At 44.2% G+C, this 10,663-nt stretch overlaps 1 protein-coding gene across 2 annotated transcripts in view; it reads left to right on the plus strand.

The window, feature by feature from the left end:
• Window positions 1-1,890, plus strand: part of gfra4a (GDNF family receptor alpha 4a) — a 53,404-nt gene extending 51,514 nt beyond the window's left edge. For both annotated transcript variants that reach the window (XM_042337046.1, XM_042337051.1), the window contains exon 9: window positions 728-1,890. In XM_042337046.1, the coding sequence (XP_042192980.1) occupies window positions 728-868 (141 nt within the window). In that variant the 3' untranslated portion in view covers window positions 869-1,890. The remainder of the gene's footprint in view (window positions 1-727) is intronic.
• Window positions 1,891-10,663: the final 8,773 nt, after the last annotated feature.

The following is a 10,663-nucleotide window of genomic DNA, read 5'->3' on the forward strand; positions in this document are numbered from 1 at the left end:
TTGTGGGTGAAACGCGGCAGCCAATTATGCACAGCATTGTCCCACAAACAGTCGTGGATTGAGTGACTACACAACAACAAGAACAAAATTACATTTATAGAGCGCCTTTCACAACGGGAGGACCAAATTATTTCTTAATTGTTTTTAAGAGAATATTATCCCCGGAAAGCCAATCAATTAAAAACCGTGTTCCAATTTACTGCTAGGTAAACCGAGGCGTGTGGAGTAAAGAAACTTGCCTAAGGTTTCGCCCTACCTGTGAATTGAACCAGGGTCCTCTCGCTTGCGCGTGCTCTAACCAATATGCTACAGGGCTCCATATGGACTGCAAAGATTATTATTATCGTTTCTTAATATTCAAATTTTTATTCCATCCTTTGGATGAGTCATTAAACCAAGGTCTCCATCTGTACCTTGTTTAGGTGAGAAATCACGTGAAGCAGGTAAATGAAAGGATTGCTCTTGAGGGAGCTGGCACACGTTTTGCTCACAAAATACACAGTGAGTCCACTTTACAGTATATTCTGTGAAGAGCTTTGAGACGTCTCAACAAAGTGATAAGGCGTTGTATCAAATGCAACAATTATTATTAAATGCAACAACAACAACTTGCATTTATGTAGCGCCCCTCGCACAGGGTAGCGTCCCATCCCAGAGCACTTGAGGATTATTACGCAAACTAATGTAAGGATTATTATTAACAATTATTATTTTATCTCGCTCTCAGGTGTCCGATGAGAAGCTCCTGTGGAGGGAATCCATTGGTTCGTCCAATAAAGTTCCAGGCTGGGCTGCCATTGTCCACACGCCTCCTCACCTGGTCTGGGGCCTCGCCTTGGTCTCTGTCTATTCCGGATTTTCAATGTGAAGACCAAGAGTAAAGGTGGTGGGTGGGTGGTTGGGTGGAGGGGAGGGAAATGGAGTTGAATGGGTGTAGGGGAGGGGAAAGGAGGTCATTAATGCCGGGCTGCCCAAAACTGCCAACAGGTGACATTCAGTGAAAGATCTTGGAATTACTGCTGGCCATATTTCTGATTGTCTCAAAGCCAAGATAGAGGCTCGTGGGTCGGGGTGGGGGGAAGGGAGATATTTGTGATTAAAAAGACCACCTCCTCTCTGACATGAATCGCCCTTTCCGGTGTGCGGGTGGGGGGGGGGGGTGCGGAGAGGAGTGAGGAGGAGGAGGAAACCCAATTCCAGAATGGAGGGGGTCGCCTTGGAGACGCCTGAACTTCCTGTTGAGCACCCTAGGGGATGCTGCCGATGGACAGCGGGTGGGGAAATTTTCCAAGCAAATGGGTCTCGGAGGTGCTCACATATCAAGCACTCCCTCTCGGCAACAGTGTCAACGGCATAGCTTTAGCATTCACCCAAATGTCAGAAGTCAAGCTCAGTGGATTACTCTCCCCCCTTCCCCCCCCCCACCCACATTTATGCAGTTTAGCTCATGGTTGCAGTATCCAAACAGATTGTGTACTTCCCTTCCTTCCTCCCTCCCTCCCTTCCAAGGAGGGGAAAAAATGATGATAACTGAGCTTTATTTTGCCCCAGTTTTATTTCCTGTGGTTGTTTTCTGTCTCTCTCTCTCCCTCTCTGTGTCACGTCAGAAACTTTGCAAGTGGGTGCGGTTCTCAAACGTTTCTGAGCGCCTTGTTAATTCTCAACTGGTGTTAAGGGTGTTCCTAGCTGGACAAGCAGCGGGAAAGTTTACCTGACAGTGGTCTCATTAGAGGCTGACACCTTAACTCTCTCCGCATCCTGTGTCCTCTTGTTCTGCTGTCCTAGCACATCTGAAAGTATTGTTCCGGTTTTACTTTATCCATCGTCCACTTTAGTATCTTACACACTTCTCTAATAAAGACATCAAGTCAGATGCCAGAGTTCCTCTTATCTTGTCCTAGTCATTCATCAAGGTGTGCATGTGTGTGTGTGGGGAGGGTGTGTGGGGTGGGGGTGGCCTTTGGAAGGCGGGGGTCTCCTCAGTGCTGAGTTTGCATGCTCGGCAATCGAATATCAGAATCGAGTCCACCCTCTGTGGTGGTCTCTCACTTGGTTGTCTGGTTTCTGAGCCAGGCGGGTCCGCAGTATTCCAAGGCACTGCTGATGACACCACAGCCAGTGCGGCTCATTGGTAAGACTTGAAGTGCCAGTCTTGGGGCAGGGAATCCTCCAACTCAACCCTTGTTAACCCTGCAAGCCAAAGCCCTAACGGGTAGTGTGGTCCTAGCTGGACAAGCAGCAGGAAAGCTTGCCAGACGGATACTCTTAAGCACGGTGATGGGTTTTTACATGTGTCAACACCTGCCTGACCAAAAACAAGCGCTTGCTGAACTTAGTCTGTAATGTTTGATGGCAGCAATGGATTGGAAACAAACTCAACATTTCCCCCCCACCAACCCCACCATCAAAGAACAACATCAACAACAAATAGCATTTGCTGGACTAAATTTCTAGAAATTTATCCCAGAGAGACTGATAAAGGTCACTGACCATCAATAAGTCAAGGACTCTTGCCACTCAGCTCCTGTTAACTCTACCAGCCAAAAGCCTAACGGGTAGAGTGGTCCTAGCTGGACAAGCAGCAGGAACTTGCCAGACAATGCTTTCAAATGCAAGCCTTCGCTGGTTAGACTCCGAATAAAAATAATATAACAATCCTTACATTTGATACAGCACCTTTCATGTCGGGAGAATGTCTCAAAGCGCTTCATGGGATATACTGTAAAGTGCAGTGACTGTATGTCAGCGGGTGTTAATTTGTACACAGCAACATCCCACAAACAGCCATGGAGGTGGATGATGGGCTTCCATATAGGTCAGACATCTGACCGACAAAAAAAAAACAAGGCGAGGGAGGGATTGAACTGAAGGAATTCCAGGATGGAGTTCCAGACAATGGGGCTGAAAGCCAGGCTGAAACCTCTGATGGTCATAAGATGTGCAAAAACAGTCACAAGAATAATGTGAGACTGCTGCGAACATCTGTAAAGCCACCCTGGGCAGCCGAGCGCAACGATAAAAAAAAACTTGCATTTGATATAAGGCCTTATCACAGTTGAGATGTTTCAAAACACATTACAGAATATACTGTAAAGTGAATTGACTGTATATTTTGTGGATGAAATGTAACAGCGAATTGCTCACAGCAGTGTCTCACAAACAGTCGTGGATTGAGTGACCAAATTATTTTTGAGGGATTATTACCCACAGAAAGTGATCCACCAATCGACTAACAACCAGGTTCTTACTTACTTCTTGGTAAACAGGCGTGTGGAGCACGGTGTGGTGCCTAAGGTTTTGCCCTGCCTGAGGATACTTTACAGTAAATCCTGAGGGCAATGTCTCCAGGCTGATTTCTGAAGCTTTTCGGAAACAACCGGCATTGGAATTCTAACTGGAGCAGTGGATGTCTCTGGAGTTTTATGTGAACATCTTACCGAGATGTAAAGTCGGTGATATGTGAGCTTTTTATAGGCGTGCTCCCAGCTAAGCAAGCCCCTCTTCTGGGGTAGGAGAGGGGCAAGGTTCGAATCGGTTAACACTGTGGACAATTTCTCCCTTTTTTATCTTTTGCTCTTTCTTTTAAATGTCAAGTTTCTATTATTAAAAAGATTATTATTATAATAAATTATTATTATTTCTGATAGCTGGCCTCCATCTAGCTGTGTGTAACATCTGTCCTCCTCTCCTCCCTTCCTTCTCCCCTCATCCTCTCCTTGTTCCTCCTTCTCCCCGCACTCTCCATTATTCTCCCCTCTGCGCTCAAATTGCAAGCGAGACGTTCAGGGTTTAATTGCTGGGGTGGGGGCCATGAAACAGTAGGCAAGTTACCTTATTCCACATCTGTGTTTACCTAGCAGTAAGTAGGAACCTGGTTGTTAGTCGATTGGCGGATTGCTTTCCCTGGGGTAATAATCCCTTAAATTAAATTTGGTCACTCAATCCACAACTGTTTGTAGGACACTGCTATGAACAATTGGCTACCAATGAACTAAGTGACACCTTTGCCATATCTCCTAATACTACCTAAGCCTCTGTCTGTCATACAAACATCTCTATTGATTCCGACTCTACAGCTTTCTGGGACAAAGCATTCCACATCTTCACAACCCTCTGTGTGAAGAAATACTTCCTGATCTCAGCTCCCACTAACTCATCAATTGATCTCATGGTTTTTGATAGTGTGATCAATGATTACATAAGAACATAAGAAATACCAGACGAATAAAAGACCAAGGTTCGTCCAGTTCGCCTTCCATCTTCCTGGCAGTTGCATGCTATGGGCTATGGATATGATGTGCAGAAGGATTTATATCTCCAGTTCACACACAACCTCTTGTAGCACTGAGGAGAACAGATTTCAACAGGAATCATTTCAATTGATTTCTATTCCTGCACAACACGGCAAGGATGTTAATTGTTGGTTGGTTTGCCTCCAATCATTTTGATTACCATTCTTGCAGGACTCCACTGGTTCTCTTATCACTGAACAGATCGATTTCAAGATCCTCACATTCGTCTTCAAATCCCTTGATGCCCTGGCACCTCCCTACCTACTTATTCCCCAACCCACTACCTGCTGCCTCCACTCGACTGGCTCCGACCTCCTGTTTGTCCCTTTTGCCCTCCGTTCGACCATCGATCGCTGTGCTTTCAGTCACTATGCCCAAAACTCTTGAACACTCTTCCACTATCCCTCTGCCTTTCTCCCTTCCTTCCCCATCTTTAGGTCGCACCTGAAGACCTTCCTCTTTGACTGCCTACGGTTACCTGCCCCCAGTTCAGCGTTGTGGAGCACTGTCAAGGGCTCAGGACCCTACCCTGTGTAAGGGCTGCTATATAAATGCAAGTTGTTGTTCTAATGAAGAGAATTTCTCATCGTTCAAGAGAGAGGTTGTTCATCTCAGCTTCAAGGTGAGTGAGAACATCTGGACGATACTCGTCTTGTAATTGACCACACGCTGAAGATATATCCATACAATAATATGCCACAAAGCACAGTCACTACACTTCGGAGTATAACCGGTAAAGTCTTTGGGGACATCATCCTGACTTGAAAGGTGCTGTATCAAATGTAGGGAATATTATTTTTATAAATCTTGCATTTAATATAGAGCTTATTACAACTTGCATTTATATGAAAACATTTTGATAATAATAATTCTTGCATTTGATATAGCGCCTTATCACGTCTTCGAGACGTCTCAAAGTGCTTCACAAAGTATACTGTAAAGTGTGTATATTTTGTGGGTGAATCGAGGCAGCCAATTGTGCACAGCATTTCCCTACAAACAGTCATGGATTGAATGACCCAATTTTTTTTCAAGGGATTATTACCCCAGAAAGTGATATGCCAATCGACTAACAACTGGGTTCCTACTTACTTGGTGCTAGGTGATCAGAGGCATGTGGAGCAAAGAAACTTTTCGCCAATGTTTCACCCTGAGCGGGAATTGAACCCAGATCCTCTCACTCGTGAGGCAAGTACTCTAATCACTAAGCTACATGACTTTACTGTGTTGGGAGGTAACTGTGGTTTTGTAGGTGAACCTAGCAGGCAATTTTGCACACAATAACGTCTCACAAACAGAATAACCAATTTTACTTGGAGGATTCTCCACCAGGACACTGTCAGAAATGTTTTGAATAGTGCCATGGAATCTTTTAATGTCAACTGAACAGGCAAACAGTACATTGGTTTGTCTCATTTAAAGAACAGCACCTCCAACAATATGACTCTCCCCCCAGCACTGCCTTGAAGCGTCAGCCTTGTTTGTGCAAGTCCAAAGCCTAAAAGTTGGGGCTTGAATGCACAAACTTCTGACGTGGAAGCAAGGGCACTGCCAACTAAACCAGGCTGACACATTGTCAAGCAGAGCTAATAAGAAGCTTGAGCCACAAACGGCTTTCATTGAAATTGCCTCAAAGCATTAAGCTCCTACCAGGCTGTGTGGGGAATATGCCTTTCTTTGTCTTATTCTGCCCACAAAAGCCTTTGCTGAAGACTGCTTCAACTTTGCTCAACTTCCTTTTCATTTTAAATCACGTGCCAGCCTGGCTCAGTCGGGACACTGCTGTGCACAATTGGCTGCCGCGTTTCCCCACAAAATACACAGTCACTTTACAGTAAATTCTGTGAAGCGCTGTAAGTCGTCTCAATGATGTGATAAGGCATTATATCAAATGCAAGGATTATTGCTATAAGAACAACAACAAAATTACATTGGTATAGAGCCTTTCACATCAGGAGGACATCCCAATAAGGATTCTCGCCTGGCTGTCTTTAAGATACTAAAGGAGCAAGACAATATAGATCATGACAGACCATTTCAACTTGTCCAGAATAGTAAAACCAGAGGATATGGCCTGCGATTGAAAGGGGGAAAATTCAAAACAAATCTACACAAACACTATTTCAGTGAGTGAATAATGAACCTGTGAAACAGACTATTTAGGGAGCCAATTGAAGCAGGAAGAGTTGATTCTTTCAAACACAGATTAGATAATTTTCTTTGAAGAAATAACACTACATAGGTAGTTTGGGACATATGTGCATGTGACCGCCAGGAAGGTGGAAGGCGAACTAGATGGATCTTAGTCTTTTTTCGTCTAGCATTTATGTTCTTATGTTAGGATCTTATGGTTAATAGGAGCTGAGTGGGAACAATCCCTGCTCCTTCTGCCCCTCCACAAGCCTCTCATTCCCTTCTTCAGGTCAACATTAACCTGAAGCCATTTGAAACAAAAGGGAGCTTTTCTTGGATTCTTGCCCAAACCTCTGCAGATTAAATTGCACATAATTGGGAATTTATTTACAGCAAACAGTCACTATATGTTATTGTCATTTTTGTGAAGCACTTTTTCGAGACATTTCAAAATTCAAGTTGGGTGTCAGCCTGGCTCATAATCCGAGCCAGAGCCTCCAAATCAGAGGTTGTGGGTTTAAGCCCCACGTTAGGACTTTGAGATCACAGTCCAGGCTGATACTCCAATACAGTGCTGGGGGGGAGGGCACTTCCAAGATGTATGTTAAACCAAAGTCCTGTCTGTGTCCTATTCAGGTGGATATCAAAGATTCTGCAGCACAACTTGATAAGAGAAGAGAGATTCCCAACCCCACCAGTAAATATCATCCATTTGTGAAACATTCCTGTGTAAATTGGCTGCTGCATTTGCATTCAAAATATTCCAGTCACTGCGCTGCACGGTAAAATCCTGTGAAGTGCTTTTAAGCCTTTCGCCATATATCAAACGCAAGGATTATTTTATTACAGCTTATTTTTATTAAGGTGTGAAAAACAAAAGCAAAATGTACATTAAAGGCATTGCTTTTTGTTAAAGAATGCATATTTCTTTGAAATCTTAAAGGATTTCTACAGCTTTTCCTGGGGTTGGGAAGGAGAGGAGATGACACTAATGTATACAGCCATTTAATAATAATTATAATCCTTGCACTTTCCTTGCTCTACATGCCTCTGTTTATCTGGTAGTAAACAGGAACCCAGTGTCAGTTGATTGGCAGATCGATTTCCAGGGGCAATAATCTCTCAAAAAAATATCACAAATAAATGATACATTGGTCACTCAACGATTGCTTGTGGTACACTGCTGTGCACAATTGCCTGTCACGCTTTGCCCACAAAATCATTTCAGGTGGATATCATTTCACTTTACAATATACTCTGTGAAGCGCTTTGAGATGTCTCAATGATGTCATAAGGCAATAACAATAAGAACAAATTATATTATATGGTGCCTTTCACGTCGAGAGGACTTCACAAGGCACTGGACTGTGGGGGATTTGGCACTATATCAAATGCAAGGATTATTATTATATATTATTTATTATTTGATACAGTATCTTTCATGTCGTGAGAACGTCTCAGAATTCTTCCTGGGATTTTACTGTACAGTTGAGTGACTGTATTTCGTAGGTGAATGCGGCAGCCTATATGTGCTCAGCATTGTGCCACAAACAACTGTGAAGTGAATGACTGATTTTATTTGTGGGGTTGTTGTCCAGGACACCAGAAGAAACTGCCTTCTCTTTTGAAGTACGGGTAGAGCGGATCTCGTTTTTCAGCCTCTCATCCGAAGTACAGCACCACTGACAACACAGCTCTCGCCTCATCACTTCATCAGTGTCAGCCTAGACTGTGAGCTCATCATAATAATCCTTGCATCTGATATAGCGCCTTATCACATCATTCAGATGTCTCAAAGTGCTTCACAGAATATATTGTAATATATTGGCAGCCAATTGCGCACAGCAATGTCCCACAAACAGTTGTCGAGTGAGTGACCAATTTTATCTGGGGGATTGTTGTCCAGCACACCGAGGGAGAGCGCCATGGGATCTTTTAACGTCCACCTGGAAAGGCAGACGGAACATGAGTTTAACATCTCATCAGAAGGACGGTCCCAACATGGTACTTGAACCCACAACCTTCCGAGTCAGAGTCGAGAGGGCTACCGACTGAGCCAGGATGACACACGGTTTAATACAGGTCTTGCCTTTCACCCGATTGTGGAGGAGCGACTGTCAAAATAATAATAATCCTTGCATTTAATATAGCGCCTTATTTGATATAGTGTTATTAAGGTGCCTCAAAGATATACTGTAAAGTGGATTGAGTGTATTTTGTGGGCAAAAAGCAGCTGTCAGTTGTGCACAGCAATGTCCCACAAACAGTCGTGGATCAAACCGTTTATGAGATTGAGTGAACAAATTATTATTATTTTTTGAAGGGATTATTACCCTGGAAAGCGATCCACCAAGGATTAACAACCGGGTTCTTACTTGCTGCTAGGTAAACAGATGGGTGTGGAATAAGAAAACTTGCCTAAGGTTTTGCCCTGGCCACGAATCAAACCCTGTTGCTCTCGCTTGCGAGGCAAGGGCTCTAACCGCTATTTATTCTACAGGACTCCACAAGTCCAAATGGTGATATCCAACAGCAGGGCAACAACAACTCGCATTTATATAGTGACCTTCACAGTCTGACTCCGCGCTGAGGGGAGAGGGAAGGCAGTGTGCAAGGGCCAATATTCACTGCCCTTTGCTGGGATTTGAGGCATCAAGCCAACGTTTATGAATGCGCAGATTGATGCACAGACGGCTCCCAGTGTGTCCATTTTCACAAGCAATCAGGTCTAATGGAGAAGCACTCACACACAAAATTGAGCAGAAATTGGCTGAAGTGCTTATGAATTATTGAAGCAATTGATCCTTTCCTCAACAAGCACTGCAATAGGAAACCACTTGCAGAATGCAGTGGAGACACAGCCTTAAACACAGTACAATCTATATAATAACTACTACTTGCGTTTATATAGCGCCCTTCATGCGGGGCAGCATCTCAGAGCGCTTAACAGTGGGCAAGCCTGACGCCAAGATGGGGGGAGGTGATCGTAAGCTCGGTCGAAGAGAAAGGTCGTCAGTCGTCATCTAAAAGAGGGGGCAAGGCTAAGGGTTTGGGAGAAGTTTCTAAAGCTTCGGGGCGCAGTGGCTGAAAGCGCAGCTGCCAATGGTGAAGCGGAGGGTAGGAAGGTCAAGCAGGAGGCCAGAGCCAGCCGAGGGGAGGCAGTGAGTAGTTGGTTGGCAGGAAGATCTTGAGACAGACCTTGAAGAAGCCCTTAATGGACCCTCCAGGTGCTGGAGCTTTGTCAAATTTATTTCCGGCTCCTTCACCTTACGCAAAATATCGAGATGTTTTGAACAAAATTTTTGGGGGTTTTACTTTTTAGGGTTTGAGTTATATACAGCGACTTTCACACCAACAGGACATCCCAAGGGACTTAGCAGTCCTGACTTGGCACCTGAGTTAGGATGGGAAGCAACTGAGGTGAAGCATGGTCAGAGGTAGGTCGGTCGTGAGATCCTGAATGAGGTGAGGGAAAGAGGGAGTGAATAGGAGAGACTCCTGAGATTGACAGGTCAAACACAATGCCATATACATTTATAAAGCGCCTTGCATGTCAGGAGGACGTCTCAAACCACTTCACAGGACATATTGTAAGGTGAGTATTTTTTGTGAGTGAACTCGACAGCCAATTGACAACCCACAAGCAGCCGTGAAGTGAATGACCGGTTTTCTCGGTGGGGAATGGAAATATTTAACCTGAACAGAACACGGAGGGAGACCTTGATTTAACATCTCATCCAAAAGTACGGTATCTGCGACAATATAGCACCCTTCTCAAAGCCCCGCACTGGAGCATCAGTCCAGACTGTGAGCTCAAAACCCCCAACCTTACCCTCTCCCCCGACACATTTTTCCCCTCATATTTATTTACAAGAACCAGTTGGTGAAGGTTCTTGTAAGGTGAAGGAGCCGGAAATAAATTTGACAAAGCTCCAGCAATATAGCTCCGACAATATAGCACCCTTCTCAAAGCCCCGCACTGGAGCATCAGTCCAGACTGTGAGCTCAAAACCCCCAACCCTACCCTCTCCCCCGACACGTTTTTCCCCTCATATTTATTTACAAGAACGAGTTGCATCCGAGTGAAATTCATTATCCTTTATTTACACACGTGGTACAGTATTTTTAAATGTCTGAAGTCTGCCATTATTTCCATTTCTGTTCAAATTTCAACCATTAAATTAGCTGTTATTTTACAATACAAAAATTATATGAAAAAAGTGCAATCCTAAAGGTTT

The sequence above is a fragment of the Callorhinchus milii genome, unplaced genomic scaffold, assembly GCF_018977255.1.
Source record: "Callorhinchus milii isolate IMCB2004 unplaced genomic scaffold, IMCB_Cmil_1.0 Scaffold1, whole genome shotgun sequence".
Taxonomy (NCBI): domain Eukaryota; kingdom Metazoa; phylum Chordata; class Chondrichthyes; order Chimaeriformes; family Callorhinchidae; genus Callorhinchus; species Callorhinchus milii.